The 17,948-nt window shown below is 40.3% G+C and overlaps 1 protein-coding gene across 2 annotated transcripts in view; it reads left to right on the forward strand.

Annotated features, from left to right (window-relative positions):
- Positions 1-14,817, forward strand: part of LOC146705126 (metabotropic glutamate receptor 8-like) — a 146,498-nt gene extending 131,681 nt beyond the window's left edge. For both annotated transcript variants that reach the window (XM_085462713.1, XM_085462714.1), the window contains exons 8-11: positions 556-695; positions 957-1,892; positions 13,054-13,300; positions 14,087-14,817. In XM_085462713.1, coding sequence (XP_085318839.1) covers positions 556-695; positions 957-1,892; positions 13,054-13,300; positions 14,087-14,136 — 1,373 coding nt within the window. In that variant the 3' untranslated portion in view covers positions 14,137-14,817. The remainder of the gene's footprint in view (positions 1-555; positions 696-956; positions 1,893-13,053; positions 13,301-14,086) is intronic.
- The last annotated feature ends 3,131 nt before the right edge of the window (positions 14,818-17,948 follow it).

Raw genomic sequence — 17,948 nt, forward strand, 5'->3', positions numbered from 1 at the left:
AAAAAGCTTTTCAGAAGCACTTAAGGTTTGCATAAAACTCTGTTTACTCTTTCCCTCCCAGGCTTCTAGACTTTTGATTGGCCAACATTTCTACACAGCTAGGATTTGGTGTGTTCTAGACAAACATTTGACTGCATTTTTGGCTTTTACGTGTGGGATTTGATTAAACAAAATTTTTTGACATAAAAATAGGGTACTAAGATTTTAGTTTAATTTTTGCTAATAATTAGTGGTATTTGAATTCCTGTTACAATGGATTACTTTGTGAGCATCAGCAAATCATCAATCAGGACATCTGGAGAACATTAAACTCCAAATTGCTTAAAACGTGAATATAAGTTATAAAATAAATATACAGTTAAAGATTTTAATTTTAAGCTTGAGTATTTTCTGGCACTTTTTTATCAATACCCGTTTTTTAATTTAATCTGATATCTCTCTCTTTCCAAATTTACGTCTCTTTCCGCGTATTAGGATAACTCTTTATCTTGTGTTTCCCTTTTCCATCAATTTCTGAAAACAGAATGTTCTGCTCTTTTTTGTTGCTTTGTTCAGGAAGTGCAGGGACTCCAGTCATCTTTAATGAGAATGGGGATGCTCCCGGACGCTATGACATCTTCCAATATCAGATCAACAACAGGTCGGTGGCAGAGTACAAGGTCATCGGGCACTGGACCAATCAGTTGCATCTAAATGTAAGGGCCGCTAACTTGCAAGGGGTATAAAACATGAAAATAACAAATATGCTCCCCAGTCAAGCGCAAAGAAAAAGTTTATGTGTTTCTCAATTTGATTCTTCGCACTGCATCAAGAAGAATCAGTATCTTATTTGATTGTGTTCTGTTTAGCTCTATCTAAAAACTGTTGCTGTGTGCAGTTCTACAATATATTTGAACTTTGATTTAGACCCAACTATGATGGTACAGATTGCTTAGTTTCCTATTCCCTCTCCTTAGATGGAGGCCTTACAGTGGACAACTGGGGACTTGTCCCTTCCGGGTTCAGTATGCAGCCTGCCCTGCCTCACTGGTGAAAGGAAGAAAGTAGTAAAGGGTGTGCCGTGTTGCTGGCATTGTGAGCGCTGCGAGGGATACCACTTCCAGGCCAGTGAGTTCACCTGTGAGCTCTGTTCCTACGAGAAGAGACCCAACCAAAACCGTACTGGCTGCCAACCAATCCCCATCATCAAGCTAGAGTGGCACTCGCCCTGGGCAGTGGTGCCTGTCTTCATCTCTGTTCTAGGCATTATCGCTACAACCTTTATCATCGTAACCTTTTTTCGCTACAATGACACACCCATTGTGCGTGCCTCAGGTCGGGAAGTGAGCTATGTCCTGCTGACAGGTATTTTCCTATGTTATATCATCACCTTCCCCATGATTGCTGCTCCTGATATTGTCGTCTGCTCCTTCCGCCGCATTTTCCTGGGCCTTGGAATGTGTTTCAGTTATGCTGCGCTGCTCACCAAGACTAACCGTATCCATCGCATCTTCGAACAGGGAAAGAAGGCAGTGACAGCACCACGCTTCATTTCGCCAGCCTCGCAGCTAGTTATCACTTTCTCACTCATCTCAGTTCAACTGTTGGGTGTCCTCCTGTGGTTTGCTGCTGACCCACCACATACCTTTGTGGACTACGGGGAGCAGCGCACACAGGATCCTGAGAATGCACGGGGTGTCCTGAAGTGTGACATTTCTGACCTATCACTTATCTGCTCCTTGGGATATAGCATTCTCTTGATGGTCACATGCACTGTTTATGCTATCAAGACCCGAAGTGTGCCAGAGACCTTCAATGAAGCCAAACCCATTGGATTTACAATGTACACCACCTGTATTATCTGGCTTGCCTTCATCCCTATCTTCTTTGGCACAGCACAGTCAGCAGAGAGGGTGGGTGCACATCAGCATAATTCACCTTCATATTTATGTAATATTTACCCATCTAACAGCGTCTCCAAATAGAAACTAGACAAATCAGCAATGTCTAAATATGCTCTCACACATGCTGTGTGTACACAAATGATAAATGACACAAGATCAGTTCATAGAAAATCATAATGTATCTTATATTGGGCTTAGATAAAACCTGTTAATTCATTCACTGCATGTAACAAGCTCTTTTTCCACCTGCCTTTATATCAACCAAAAAATTACAATGCCAGAATACCAGGTAAGTGTGACTTCTGTGTTCTGTGCCTGAGATGACCATAGTAAGGAGGATATCTCCTCTCCACCAGAAAAAAACTGTTTGAAACAGAGTGCTTAGAGCTTTTGCTGTTGATGTACAGGATCTGCTGGAATATCTACTGACATCATCATCTGTAATTATAGGCCATTCTACTATTAATCACCATTAATTAATCATTAATCATTTAATTATATTTGGATTGAAAAATGGGAAATATAGTGAGATATGCCAAGGTTCGACTAATAGTTCTTTGTTGGCGCAAGAATGCTATTTTATGTCTTTCAAGATAAATGTGTTATCTTTGCTATTTTCTTAGATTCAACAGGCTGTAACTAAAGATAGAATTCAAAAGTTTTCTGATTTTTCTGCTATGTGTAACTACAATTTTTCCTTTCATGCTTTAATGATTCATTGAAGCATGGGAAGACAGTGAGTTAACTGGCCTAAGAAAAAAGACATTCCTCTGAAAAGCACTAGATTTAAAATGAGTGAAAAAGGAGCCAATGTCCAAAGAAAAACTACACAGTGCTTTATACTGCTAAAAAAACAAACAAAAAACATAGAACACTTTCAAGATGTATAATATCTTAACAAGAAAGAATTCATGTTGGATATCTAATATGATATGAACTGGATAACTTTAAAATGAAAAGACCCACACTTTTTTGATGAAAATGAAAATCAACTTACAGGGGGCTGAATTCAAATATACCCCCAAAATCAAGGTGAAAAAATTATGTAACGGCCTAGTCCATTTCCAAACTTTTCTTCACAACTCAAACTCAGAATGGTACTCAGTAGTTTGTATGCCCCCCATGTGCTTGTATGTATGCCTGATAATCTTGGGGCATGCCCCTAATAAGACAGTAGATCTCCCCCCAGATCTAGACCAGGTCATCGTTGAGTTCCTGGACAGTCTCAAAAGAAACTTGATGAAATTCCTGATACTAACCAGTCCTCTGTAGTTGGTGGAGAGGAATGTGGCTTAGCCACCAACTAGATATCAATAAGATACTGTACACAAGAGAATAGAATAAAATAAAAAACTATATACAATCGAATAAAATAGAATAAAATAGAACACAAATGCTATATACAATTTAGTATAATACAAGGATGCCAGAAAAGAGTAATGCACTTAATGTTATTGCTATCCCAATGCAATTTCTCCAGGAACTGAAAATTCTAATTATTATTATTGTCATTCATGATTTTTCAAATTTACATCCATCCATCCTTCTTCCTCCACTTATCCTGGCCACCTGGCCTCCTTCTCCCTGGCCACCCCCTCCAGCTTGTCCGGGGGAACAGCAAGGTGTTCCCAGGCCAGCCGAGAGATATAATCTCTCCAGCATGTCGTGAGTCTGCCCCGGGGCCTCCTCCCGGTGAGACATGCCCAGAACACCTCCCTCAGGAGGCATCCTTGTCAGATACCCAAACCACCTCAACTGGCTCCTTTTGATGTGGAGGAGCAATGGCTCTACTCTGAGCCCGTCCTGGATGGCCATCCTTCTCACCCTATCTGTAAGGGAGAGGCCAGCCAGCACTTTTGGCCATGGCCTCAGATTTGGAGGTGCTGATTCTCATTCCCACCGCTTCAAACTCAGCTGCAAACCGATCCAGTGCGAGCTGGAGGCCATCACCCAATGAAGCCAACAGAACCAAATTATCTGCAAAAAGCAGAGATGAAATTCTGAAACCATCCAAGTGAAAGCCTTCCACCACTTGGCTATGCCTAGAAATTCTGTCCGTAAAAATTACGAACAGAATTGTGACAAAGGGCAGCATTCGTTAGGGCTCCGGCAGTACCCTGGCACCCTCAAGTATCCTTGAGAGGGTAAAGAGTTGGTCCAGTGTTCTGGGACCAGGATGAAAACCGTTTTGTTCTTCCTATATCTGAGGTTTGACTAACTCCTTACCAGCACTCTTGCATAGACTTTCCCAGGGAGGCTGACAAGCGTGATCCCCCTATAGCTGAAGCACACCGGTACCCCTTCTTACAGATAGGACACACCATCCTGATCTGCCAGTCCATAGGTACCGCCACAGATCTCTATACAACATTGTAGAGGCGTGTCAACTAAGACAGACCTACAGGCCTTCAGGAACCCAAAGAAAACCTCATCCACCCCCAGGGGTCCTGCCACCAAGGTTTTGGTTAACTTCCTCACTGACCTCACTCCTCATGATGGATGGGTTGTCCCCCTCATCCTCAGACTCTGCTTTCTCTAGAGAAGACATGTCAGTGGCATTAAGGAGTAGGGCTGCCCCGATTAGTCGACTTCTCATGATTACATCGACGATCAAAATCGTCGGCGACTAATTTAATAGTCGACGCGTCGTTTGAAGCTGTGTAAAATCCTGAAAGACGCAGGAATAAGTAGTAGGATTTAAGAGTGTAATAACAGACTGAAACAGAAGATGGCAGCACTGCATGTACAAGGATGCCACCTGCCCTTAAACCCAGAAGAGAAAGAAGCAGTCTCCAAGATCGTAGCTGTCCAAATTCAGGGGCTGCATCCTCCGGAGGCTGCATTTGTTGGGCGATTGCGTTACAGCGATGCGAAAGCTGTCCAAATTCGAAGACACTTCCAAATGCAGCCGACAAATGCGTCCTTCATTTCCCCAGATTTGAAGGTGTCACTACCTGATCCGTACGAAAGGAAATCAGGTCAGGTGTATCCTTCAAAGCCCAGCATATCTCAGAATTTATAGTGCAGCCCAGCCAATTCCAGTTTCAAACAATGGCGGCAGCTACTTAGTTTAAATATTATTCTTATTACCCTTTCTGAGTCACAAAATAAACTTATAAGATATTTTCAGGCAATAATGTAGCTGTGCAAACTTCAAATATCTGCTCAGTTTATCAAGACATCACATATTTGAAAAAGTGTTTCAACGTTTTCTGAGACGTCTGTTACCCACCAGCTCGATAGCGAGCCGGGGTTCAAGGCGCACTAGAGCCGGCGAGAACAGCAAACTCTCGGCACATCATTTTCAGACCCCCGCAGTCTTTCGCTACTCAGGTTAAACATGATATATAAGTCACTTGGATAACTTAAAAACTGTTATTGTTTGGCTTTTTTCAGTGTTTTATTTGTTCCTGAGTAAATTGGTTTGGCTGAGATTAAAGTTATAGTTTTCACACAGCTGAATAATCGTCAAACAGAAAACTGATTAAACAGAAGTGTGAGATGGTCGAGAGCTTACTCCAATGTCTTGTTACATTTTAGATAGAAAGGAGCAGACGGCTGAGTTTATTAAACTCCACCGAGACAATCTGCAAATTTCATTAAAAGTTTAATAAACTTTCGTCTTGTCTTTATTTTTAGTTAGCACGTACCTTAAACACTTAAAGCTGTAAGCTAATGATAGTTATATAAGACCACATGCATGCTGGTGCAATAAGCTGTATGTTTCACGTCCAGTGGATACGTGATCTGATTAGTCAACTAATCGCAAAAATAATCAGTGACTAGTTGACTATAAAAATAATCGTTTCTGGCAGCCCTATTAAGGAGCTCCTTGAGGTATTCCTTTCACTGATTTTATTGGCTGCCTCCAAAGTCCCCCAGGCTAACCAAGCCCGATAAGACGCCTTCTTCCGCCTGATCACTCCCTTCACCTCTAGTGTACACCAGCTGGTTCAGGGTTTACCACCACGACAGGCACCAGCCACCTTTATCGACAACTCAGTGTAGCAGCCTCACCAATGGAGGTGTTGAACATGGTCCATTCAGACTCAGTGTCCCCAGTCTCATGTGGAGTTCCACAGGGCTCAATATTAGGTCCATTTACATTTTAATGAAAAGAAGACTGAAGTTCAAGTTCAAATTTTATTCGCCACATGCAGGTTGCCCTGCAGTGGAATGAACCCACCCCCCGACCTTACAGTAGAGAAGTGTTGGTGTTTAGACCTATTAGTTCCTGTGAGTTTCCCCATGTGAATTTTGAGCCCATGGGTTATGCATGTCATGTCCACAGTTGCAAATCTGGGCTTTATAACAGATGGTGAGTTTAAACTGGAGCAGTAGTGAAGTCTAGCTTCTTTCATTTAAGGCCTTCTTTCATTTCATGGCCAAGGTGAAATCTATCCTCTATAGGCAACATTGGAGACAGTAATACATGCCTTTATTTGTCATGTTTAGCTGTAGTAGGCAGGATGAAGGACACAAATGCAGGACTCTGCACAAACACTCCATAAAATAAGCTTGCAAAAAACAAACCTGAACTTGAAACTGAAAACTAATAACTAAACACTGGGAAACTAGAAAACTAGGAACCCAGGAAACTAGAGACTAGGGACGAAGATAATAGGGAAGCACACAGCACATGGGGTAATGATGTGACAATGGAAAGAGGAAAACAGGGCTTAATGAAACGAGGGAATGAGACACAGGAGAAGAGCAGAGAAGAGAGGGACACGAGACTGTCAAAGTAAAACAGGAACCAAGAGACATTCACAAAGATGCAGACTTGACACTGAGACATGGAGACAAGAGGGAAGGGTGACTAGACATGAAACATGGAACACGGGGAAGGCAAAGTAACAGAAACCAAACAGAAATAGAAAATAAGACTATAACACACAGAGAACAATAAGGAGAACCAAAACCATGAATAACACTAAAACAAAGAATATCAGTTAATCAAGAAACACAAAACACTGTGTCCCAGACCCAGTACTGTGACATTATTATGTCTCTGTGGGATTACTGTAGTGCGCTATATGAACCAAGAAAAAAAAGAATATTCCCATTTAATGTTATTTGTGATTTGCTGCCTCTTTGGAGCTAAAAGAGGCTACTCAAACACATGAGATATCAGTGGAAAGCCCAAGATGTCCTCTATTTAATACATCAGGACTTAGTAAGATAGCTCAAATAAGTCACAAGATATTGACCAAAAACAAATGTCCATACAGAGGACATAATAGAATAGGCTGGGCCTCAGGAGGTTATGCAGGAGTTAGACAGTTTTCCCTCTCACATCTCCAGTTGGTTCAAAATGCCACTTTTGACTGCAGTGTGTAGAGAAGTGAACCTTAAGCCTATTATGGCCACACTCCATTGGCTGCATGTGCACTTTAGTTCTTTTGTTTTTAAATCCTTAAATTATTTAAATCCTTAAATAGTTTGGGCCTGTGGTACCTCTCTGAGCTGCTTTACTCATACACATACACACATACATGTCCGAAGTCAAGTAATCTGACCAGCTGCTTATACATGCACAAAAAGTGGAAGTTTGGAGGGTATTTTCTTTTGTTGACCCCAGATTATAGAATATATTGTCTTTGCACATTAGACAATCACCTACATTGTCCATTTTGAAACTCATCTTAAAACTCTCTGGCTTTTCAGCCCATCATGAGACATTGATCTTACTTGTTTTGATTTTGTTTTGTTGTTTTATAGTTGCTTGTTTTTGTTTTTATTATAGTTTTTTAATTGGTGTTATTTTTACTTTTTGCTAAAGTGCTTTGTTTTTTTTTTGCCTGTCCTGTCTGGCACTGTAAAAATCAGAATTATTGTCTGAAGGCCAAAGAAAATGCCCAAAGTGCTTTAAAAATGAAGTTGTATGGCATGTATGGTATAGTACATTACAATGCTGCCCAGGTAGCTGGAGCCAGACTGTCCGTACGTGACCGGCCTTCAGCTTCAAAGCAAAGCAAATTACTTCCAGTTTGGAAATAGCTTAAGAATGTATCTGTAGTTTGCCATGGAGTGGCAGATCGTGTGAACTAGCATAATTTCACAGATACTCCAAAATCCAAAGTAATAGCAGTGGTGAATGGACTGGTTCTTATATAGAGTTTTTCTACTCTACAATACAAAATCTTTAATTTATTTTATCAACTTTTCTTCTGACGATGCTGTCTGTTTTGAGAGCTCAGTGTATCTGCGTTCGACTACTCCACCTAGGCTGCACTGTCGAGTGCAGATCCACTGAGCGCAGCGCAAGCTAGTGAGACAGAAGCTAAGCTCGTTGCAACATGGCAGCCGCCTCAACGCTACCCGAAATTGAACCTCCCCCACCCTCATTCAGATCTGGCGTTTGGAACTATTTTGGTTTTCATGTGAAGCATGACCCTGATGGACTAAAGTAAAAAAGTATGTCTGATGTGCCACGCAATGCTCAATTACATTGGTGGGAACTAGTGCGTTAGCGCAGTTAGCTCGTTAACGTGTTGACGCTGTCCAGCCCCACGCACGGGGCGATCCGCGGTAACTCGTTAACGGAGATTTGCCGCGTTATGGCGTTAACGTCATTTTAATGAGATTAACGCTGACAGCACTAGTGGGAACACAATGAATATGACTGCACATTTACACCGACATCACCCTAGTGCAAAGACAAGTGGAAGCAGACAAAAACAACAAGCACGCATGCTACAAACTTTACCCGAGTCATTTAGACAGCCGTTAGCACATGATTCTCCTTATGGGGACCTGATATGTTTAATATGCTGCTGAGAATATAGCCCAGAAGAAGCGTATAGTATAGCTTTTATTTTGGAAAGAGCCATTTCTCTGTAATAAACTCTCTTTTCCAAAGATGAGTGATTTCTCGATCAGACAGATTTTTTTTTTTATCATTTTGTTGTTTCAGCAACATTAAATATAAAAACTGTACTTTTGAGTTAAAATATATATTTATAATTTTAATAAATGACAAATTAAAAAGGCATGAACATTTTTTTTATCGAAAAAATATCGAACCGTGACACCAAAATATCGAACCGAACCGTGAATTTTGTGTACTGTTGCACCCCTACTTTTTACCCTTCAACACCTCAAGTTCAGTTTGATTTGAAGAATTCAGGGAGCATTTGATCCTGAAAATTGGCTATTTCTGTTAGGCTTAATAACAGGATAACCTATATCCTTTTTGCACAAATCTGAAGTTTGGTAGACTAAGACTATATTTGAGAGTATAATTGTAATGCCATTTCATGTTAAAATGTTCCTTTAAAAACCAGTGTGTAACTATGAGTACGCTGCTGGCTTACCTTTCTTCTCTATGTTTTCTAACACTTATTATTAGACTACTGTGACCTTCAAACACTGGTTTTATAGTAACAGATTATATCTAAGAGGCCACATAAATTACTTAAGAACTTGTTTTTCCCTATATTTTAATTGTGTCGTGCATTTTCATAACGATTCCTTAATGCATCACTGGAATCACTGCCACCTACTTGTTTTGGGCTTTTACAGTTTTTTACAGACGCTAGGACACATTTCTCAATACTTAGGTCACTTTTGCAAAACTCTTCACACAATTCTCCTAACTGACCCTCAGCTTGGCAAAGCAGTTCATTCCACATTCAAAATGCACTACAACTACCAAAACACTTCATTCAGGTCTCAAATAAAAACATTCCTCCAGAACACTAGCAAAGGTTGACAGCCGACAAACACACTTTGTCACCCACAAAACAATGACCTAAAAAACACTAACAACATGTAGCATTACACAGTGTTTTCTTGTGTAAAACAAGGACACATCTCTGTTTATAATTTCAATATATGTTACTGGAATGAATCAGACATCCTGTATTTATGTTTATGTATTTTTATTTTTTTGCACCAAGTAATCCCAAAATACAAGAATTCGTATACACACCATCCACTGATACACATACAATAGTAATGCTAATCTACTCGGTCTTCCCTATTTGGCCACAGATTCTCATCCACATCACATCTTATGTCATCTAGGGTAATACACCTAGGAAAGAATCTTCTGGCATGCCAGAATTGAAGGAGTTGAAAAATTGAAGGAGTAACACCTGTGTAGATGTTCATCTACAATGAGAATCAGCTGTGGCTGGTTAAACTGCATTTTTAGATTTAAAATATGTTTCAATAAAATATTGCCGTTGGATTTTGCTGTCTTTTCAAGTTTTGCATTGTGTTATTGTTTTGACCATGAGTTTAACAGTTTTGAAAACAGTATGTAAGCACATGCAAAATGTCCTGTCCGTACAAAGGTTTTTGGCAGTTGTTGTGTCTGAGTGAGAAGATGATTCATGTAATTTGAGAGATGTAGTCATTGAATGCATTTTGTGCCAAAACAATGATAACTGGTCCTCAGTTTAGCCCACATAGACTTCTGTTGTGCTCACTGTGTGAGGAGTTTTGCAAACGTGACCTAAGTATTGAGAAATGTGTCCTAGCGTCTGTAAAAAACTGTAAATACGGAACTCACCATCTGTCGCCAATGTTCCTTCCTCCCCTTTACTTCCTCTCTTTCCTGGTGGCTGAGCAGAGCACCACTGAGGAATTCAGCTGTCAGTTTGACAATCGGTTAAAAGGGCCATTAACCCGGCTGTGCTTCCTTGAGGTGGTTGTCATAGTAATGAAGTTGGTGTCAAAACAGTCAGTAACAGCAGGTGGCGTTCTGTTTTGGGAGCATAAGCGAAGGTGTGCTGTGACAGATGTTGTAAGGCAGGTATGAGCTTTTTGGTGCCTGGTTGAGCTCCCCACACGTGTGTGTGTGTGTGTGTGTGTGTGTGTGTGTGTGTGTGTGTGTGTGTGTGTGTGTGTGTGTGTGTGTGTGCTTGAGTCAGGTTGAAAACTGTTCTCTCTCTCTTTCACTCTGTTAACTGAGTCAACAATTTCCTTGCTGCATCAGACAGTTGGTTTTCATCCCAACACAGACTGCAGCACATCTGTCAGCTGACGGAGAAGACAAACACTTTAATACTTCCTGTTTCAATTGAGACCACAAAGATGCTTTCCATTTAAATCCAAGAATCTGCTCAATGCTGCAATGTTTCATTTTGGTTCAGTTAAAGCAGTTGGAGAAAATTTGCTGCAGTGATGTCCACCTGATCTGTGACTTCATTGTTTAACTTGCACTGGTTTTCCTGCTCAGCTATCCCTATTTTATTCATGCAGCAGCTCATGTCTCTGCTGCATAAAATCCACCTGAATGTACAGGAGTTACTGTTTTTCTCAATAGCTAACTCAAAATCAGTACTCTCTGGTGCAAAATAATTCATTATTTGGTTTTTGTACATTTTTCCAATAAAGCCAAATAGTTTTTTGTTTCTTTCACCCCTTCTGGCCAAAGTTTTAGAAGGACAAATCTTGTTTAAGTTAGTATTGTGTATGTTTAACTTTGCATGCTACTTACGTCACTCATAGTTTTCATTTTCAGCTCCATGTTTTTATTGTCGCTAGTAGAGAAGCTTCTTAGCAGTTCAAAATAATTTTAATTTATCTTATGTATTTCAACCAGTTTATCCACTGTCAGGTTGTTTGCTGTTGGGTGAAACTGGTTGCAAAAAACGTACTATTGACTTGGTCATTGTCATTTGTTTGCAAGGAGATGACAGCATGTCTGCAACTACTCAACAACTAATTATTAAGCAGCTGTGAAACTGAAGAGTTCCCATTCAAAGTAAAATTTATGCCTTACCACTTCAACAAATAAGGCTTTTAGTTTGAAGCTGAACAGCCTCTGGTTTCTTCCAGTTGGTGGTTAGTTAGCAGAAAAGTTGACTGCTTCAGTGCAGCTAATGCTAGAATACAGGTAAATGCAACAACCTGACGAGCAACCAAGTAAACACAAAGAGTACCCTCGTTCCAACTGATTTCACAGAGCAATAGCCAGCACCCTCTAACATCTTCACCTCGTTTTTCAACTAGCCAAGGATCGCACATTTTTTCTCTGGCAGCAATCTCTAGGCCTGTGTGACTGAGGTCTTATATTAAAGATATCACCTTTCACTGACATCATACAGTTCAGCAAGTAGAAAAACTGTTTACACCACTGTGAAGCAGGAGTTTCTAGATCATCACCATTCAGCAATACTTCTACATACACTGACATCATCATTGGACGCTTTGGTTATTTTTTGCATGTGAGCATGAAACATACATTATGTGAAAAAGAACATTTTAGTACTGTCGAGAGAAGTGGGGCAGAGAGAGATTGAAGTCCCCCTGACTTTCCCCTGTCATCACATCTGAGAGGTGGCAAAAGGTTTCAAGATCCAGCCTTATCTTTTAAAAATGATCAGAGTGCTAAAATATTATTATTCTCAATCAAAGATAAATCAAAATCAAAATGTAGAAAAGATAACAAATATTGTTTAGTACTGATCAGAATAGAATCAGGTATGTTAAAATTAAGTACGTTTAAGTTTAACCCATATAGTAAATAAAAAAATATGGTTTATGAAATTACACTCATAGCAGGCTGCACTGTGAGGCTCTACAGAAAAGGCCTGCAGAAAACTATCTATTATAACAGCCAGAATAATTAGCTCTTCTAAAAAAATTCTTCCTAGGGTCTCTTTTATTCTTCGGATGGACCTTGAGGGCATGGTAGCGCACTTAACACTTTTTCCTCCTATCCTGACTCTACAGCCAAAACTGTGAGGATCAGAAGAATTTGATTTGTCACTGAACAGAGTGAGACAGGGGACATTAATGACAGTTACTACAGTAATCATAATACTTACTCATAATGCATAATACAAACACTTTAATTTAGTGTTGAATTAGATTAATGCGAGCCTTCTTGGCTTCTCATTGGTTTGTGCAGTACAGCCAATAAATGACAAAATATCAAATCACATTCTTTCTGTATTTAACACATTACATTAATCTCTGAATTGGGAATGATTGTGAGCTGGATGAGCTACTAGATCACTGAAATTAAACGTCCATTCTTAATATAAACTTTGTTTAAATGTAATCCTTGGAATTATTATAGGTCACTAAAAGCACCAACTGTTTCATAGTTTCTTTGCACCGCAGTTGAGCATTATTAGGAGGTTGATGTCTTGGTCATTGTACTGCCTCTTTGAGTCTCATTCTCAGCCAGTTCTTCCTCCTGTTTTATCCACAGATGTACATCCAGACGGCGACACTGACGGTGTCTCTGAGCCTCAGTGCTTCTGTCTCTCTGGGCATGCTCTATATGCCAAAGGTGTACATCATCATCTTCCACCCCGAGCGGAACGTCCCCAAACGTAAACGCAGCTTCAAGGCCATCGTCACCGCTGCCACTATGACCAGCAAGCTGTCACACCTGGCAGCTGAGCGGCCCAACGGCGAAGTGAAGACTGAGCTTTGTGAGGGTATGGAAGCTAGTGGTAAGTGTGACCAGGAGATGTTTGATAGCTGGCATTAAAAGACCAGGAGGAGACAGGGAACAAGATGATCTAGTTAAACATTATCCTTTAAATTATGGTAAAAGTATTATTGTTAGAATCAGTTAGAACGGACAGATGTGCAAGAAAATATATATTTTGTTGATGAGGTGATGTCAGAGGCAGAACGAGTTTCTTTCTTCTTTTCAGTAATAAGCATTTAACATGAAGTAGCTGGAGTTTATTTAGACGTCACCTGAGACTGGATTTGAAGCCAAAACTGCTTATAGCTCAGAGTTACACTTCAAAGCTACTTCTTAGTCCATCAGCAGAAAATCATGAGACGTCAGATTGTTTACTCATTCGAGATGTGCTGACTGAATTGCTCTTCTTTCTTTAACAAGCAGGAGCTTCCACATCACTTTTAATTTCTCTACCTTCTGATGTTCTTATCCTGTAAGAACATCAGAAGGCTGATGTTCTTACAGGATAAAAGAGGTCTTCTTTTATGCTGCAGAAGTAATAAACATTCAATTTTCCAAGAGAAATAAGAATTAAGGTGGTATACAGAATATAATAATCAGTCATTTTTTGGTCTCAGTAGAATCCAAGAATTATGTTAGAATTATTCAAATCATAATCTTACCATATAGGTATATACAGCGGAACTGTGGCTAAAGAAGATTGATGAAACCATAAGAGACAAAAAAAATACCAATAGAGAAGAGTTGTCTGTTGCTGTTCTAATATCTCAACTCATAAACCTGCTGTTTTCTATCCTCTTGTTAGTGCCACCTCCAAAAACGACCTATGTGAGCTACACCAACCATGCGATGTGAAGATATAACAACTTTGGCACAAAGACCTTTTGGGACATTTAATATGCACATTTTTGTCAGATTTTGAGGAAAGGACACCACCACAGGCTATGACAGAAACGAGGTACTCTGAACAATTTCAAGATCAGAGGGAGTCTGTGGAGTTTTTTGTTTGTTTGTTTTTTTCTGTTTACAGACAGCAGGGAACAGACTTCAGCGGAGCAAAAAGCCTAAAAATAAAGTAAAATCCATCTGAAAAATATTAAGGAAACAAGAAGATGGTAACTGGAGACTCAAGCAAAATTTTTGTTTAAATACATTTTTTAAAAATCTTCTGAAAGAAATTGTGGGGACTAACTGTATTTGTTGCTATTCTAATTGTATGTTGACAACAAAAACAACTTAATAGTGGTTGTGAAAATTCTGATTTTGTCTGATGTTGTGTGTCCATTGACGTGCATTTTGAGATGATACTGTCACTGTTTTTGACTAACTGGTTGGCAGGTTTTGGTTGTGATATGATTAAATGCCATGGTTTAACTAACGCATGCACTTTTTATACAAAGGCTCTATTTATAATAAAAAAATGTTTCTCAAGTCGTAGCCATTCTTTGTTCTATTTGAAGGGGGAAGTCTGAAAAAGAATAAATGGACAAAATTAAAACTTTTCTTTTCATAATGACTGTGGCAACGTTTTGATTTCCCATTTATTTCAAACTGGCATTGTCATCTCAATGACAAAAAGTTTATGTTATGGAAACACTGCTGATCCCTAAGTGCAAGGCTTCAGGAGTGCATTTTCTTAATGTTCTTGATAGAGGGTGGGTTGATTTCTTATGTCAACATGCAACCTGGTGTTAGGGAAATGCTATTGAATAAAATAAGTGTATATTAAGGTGGTCGTAGATTCAAAAGTGAATCCAATTAATGTCCTAAACATCTCTTTCTAAAGACCAATAGGGCCAATTTGTTAGCAAAAGAAAGAGTCTTTAAAGTGGACATGCAAGGTTAATTTGAAACATGGAACCCTACTCTACAGTCTTCTTCATTTACATTTGAGCTTCAATTCTCCTCCCTTTTAATATGAAGTAATCCACTCAGTAAGAAGTAGTGATATAAGAAATTCTTAACCAAAGCATGTGAATAAGGTCTCCAAAAAGTATGGCATCTCTTCTCTGGAGGCTTCTTTTCGGTCTGTCACACACACGTCAACCTATTTGACGTGTGCTGCTGAACTTGGGGAGCCGCTACAACGAGTCTTCAACCTCAGTCTGCGACTGGGGAGAGTGCCCGCCCTATGGAAGACATCCTGCATCGTCCCGGTCCCCAAAAAGAACCGGCCCAATGAGCTGAATGACTTCCGACCGGTGGCACTGACGTCACATCTTATGAAGACTCTAGAGCGGCTCTTCCTCAACTTCCTCCGACCACAGGTACAACATGCCCAGGACCCACTACAGTTTGCATACAAGGCGGGTGTCGGAGTGGAGGATGCCATCCTGTACCTCCTACACAGAGCCCACTCACACCTGGATGGGGGAAAAGGCACGGTCAGGATCCTGTTTCTTGACTTTTCCAGTGCCTTTAATACCATCCGGCCCTGTATGCTTCAGGAAAAACTGAACAGGATGGAGGTGGACCCCTGCCTGGTGGCTTGGATCTCCGACTACCTCACCGACAGACCACAGTACGTCAGGCTGAAGGACATCACGTCTGACACTGTGGTCAGCAGCACAGGAGCACCACAGGGAACTGTGCTGTCCCCTCTTCTCTTCACCCTGTACACCTCTGACTTCTGCTACAACTCTGAATTATGCCACATTCAGAAGTTTGCAGATGACACGGCCATCGTGGGGTGTATCTGGGATGATCAGGAAGAGGAGTACAGAAGTCTGGTGAGGAACTTTGTCGCATGGAGTCACACAAACCACCTGCAACTCAACACCTCAAAGACTAAGGAACTGGTTGTGGACTTCGGGAGGTCCAGAGAAGGTCCACTGCCGGTTCAGATAGAGGGGGAGGAGGTGGAGGTGGTCAACAAGTACAAGTACCTCGGGCTGTGGGTGGACAATAAACTGGACTGGTCATGCAACACAGAGCACCTGTATAAAAAAGCCCAAAGCCGACTGTACTTCCTCAGGAGGCTGAGGTCTTTTAACATCTGCAGGAAGCTCCTGAGGATGTTTTACCAGTCAGTGGTTGCTGGAGTACTTTTCTATGCTGTGGTGTGCTGGGGGAGCAGCACAGCAAAGAAGGACTCATCCAGGCTGGAGAAACTGATCAGGAAGGCTAGCTCTGTGGTCGGCATGAAGCTGGACACTCTGGTGACAGTGGCAGAGAAAAGGACATTAAAGAAACTGATGGACATTATGGACAATGCCAGGCATCCTCTGCACACGGCCATAAACAATCAGAAGAGTCTGTTCAGTGACAGGTTGCTTCTCCCAAAGACAAGAACTAACAGACTTAAAAACTCCTTTGTCCCACGCGCCATCAGACTGTTTAACTCCTCTCTGGAGGGGAGAGGGAGGGGAAACAGGAGGACAAAGGAGGGGGGAACAACTAAGCTGTAGTGCCTCTTCACCTCACTGTACAATACCTTGTGCAATACTTTTTGTAAATAGTCAACAGTGCAATAGACTCAATACTTGAAATGTGCAATTCACTTGTATTTTTATTTTTTATTCCTATTTATTCTATTTATCCCCTTCGTATATTTTATTTATATTTGTCTCTGTATTTATATATGTGTGTGTGTGTGTGTGTGTGTGTGTGTGTGTATATATATATATATATATATATATATATATATATATATATATATATAACAATTCTGTAACTGTAACTTCGGTCGTTGCTGTGCTTTTTGGAAGTCGAATTTCCCAGAGGAACCCACCCGAGGGATTAATAAAGTTCTATCTTATCTTATCTTATCTTATCTTATTTTCCCTAAAGACCTGCTGATGGATGTTAGGATTCCTAACATGGTTCAGTAAGAAATTTTGTTATGTTTGTGTTGTGACATATATGGTAATCTGAATGTATAAAGTGTTTGTATGTGCTTGGGAAAAATACTTTTATTGCATAAAATAGTGCTCACCATATCTTATGGACATCTGCTCTGCCAGCTGATTGTGCCACTGAGTCTGTTGACCTGACCCAACAAGGAAAAATCAACACTCTCAACTTAAACAGACTCTTCTCAACACAAACCTCATTTATAAAGTGCTCTAAAAACCTGGGCATTACAGCAAACAGGTGGATTCTCTTTTTTCAGTGTGGCTAGCCAGTAAAAGTTTTTATTTACGAAATTACATACAATCACACCTCTCCAGGTCTCACTGCCCCATTGCCCACCTGACCATTAAAGCCAGGGACTCCAAGAAGGCTGGATACAGTGTAAACCACGGTCACAACCTGTTTGCGGCCCAAAGGAGCAAGTGAACAACCCTGTTGATGAAAACTTTAACGTGCAGGCAGCAAGCCTCCTGCAAGTAGTGGGCCTACATGCGCTGATTATTTGTCAAAATTGTTACAGATATTTTTCTATTGTTTATAACAGATAAAAAAAATTCCACCAGTTAGCAAGCTCAATTGCTAAGGTTTAGCGTAATCTTTCATACTGGAAATGCTGCATCTCGTTAGTTAAATTTATATTTATTTCCAGCAATGCAGTGCTCTATTAATAGTAGTAATAGTATAGTGGATATTCTGTCAGGGTTAAAAAAAACTGCATTGATTTACCTTTTCTGACATTAAAGTTGGGTTCATATTTATACCATACTGATACTGGGGCCTCTCACAGAAGCCTTGTTGTTGTTTCAGTGTTGTGC

The sequence above is a fragment of the Copadichromis virginalis genome, linkage group LG7 (assembly GCF_057382275.1).
Source record: "Copadichromis virginalis isolate Kocher_CV1m ecotype Utaka linkage group LG7, C_Virginalis_male_GT1.1, whole genome shotgun sequence".
Lineage (NCBI taxonomy): Eukaryota > Metazoa > Chordata > Actinopteri > Cichliformes > Cichlidae > Copadichromis > Copadichromis virginalis.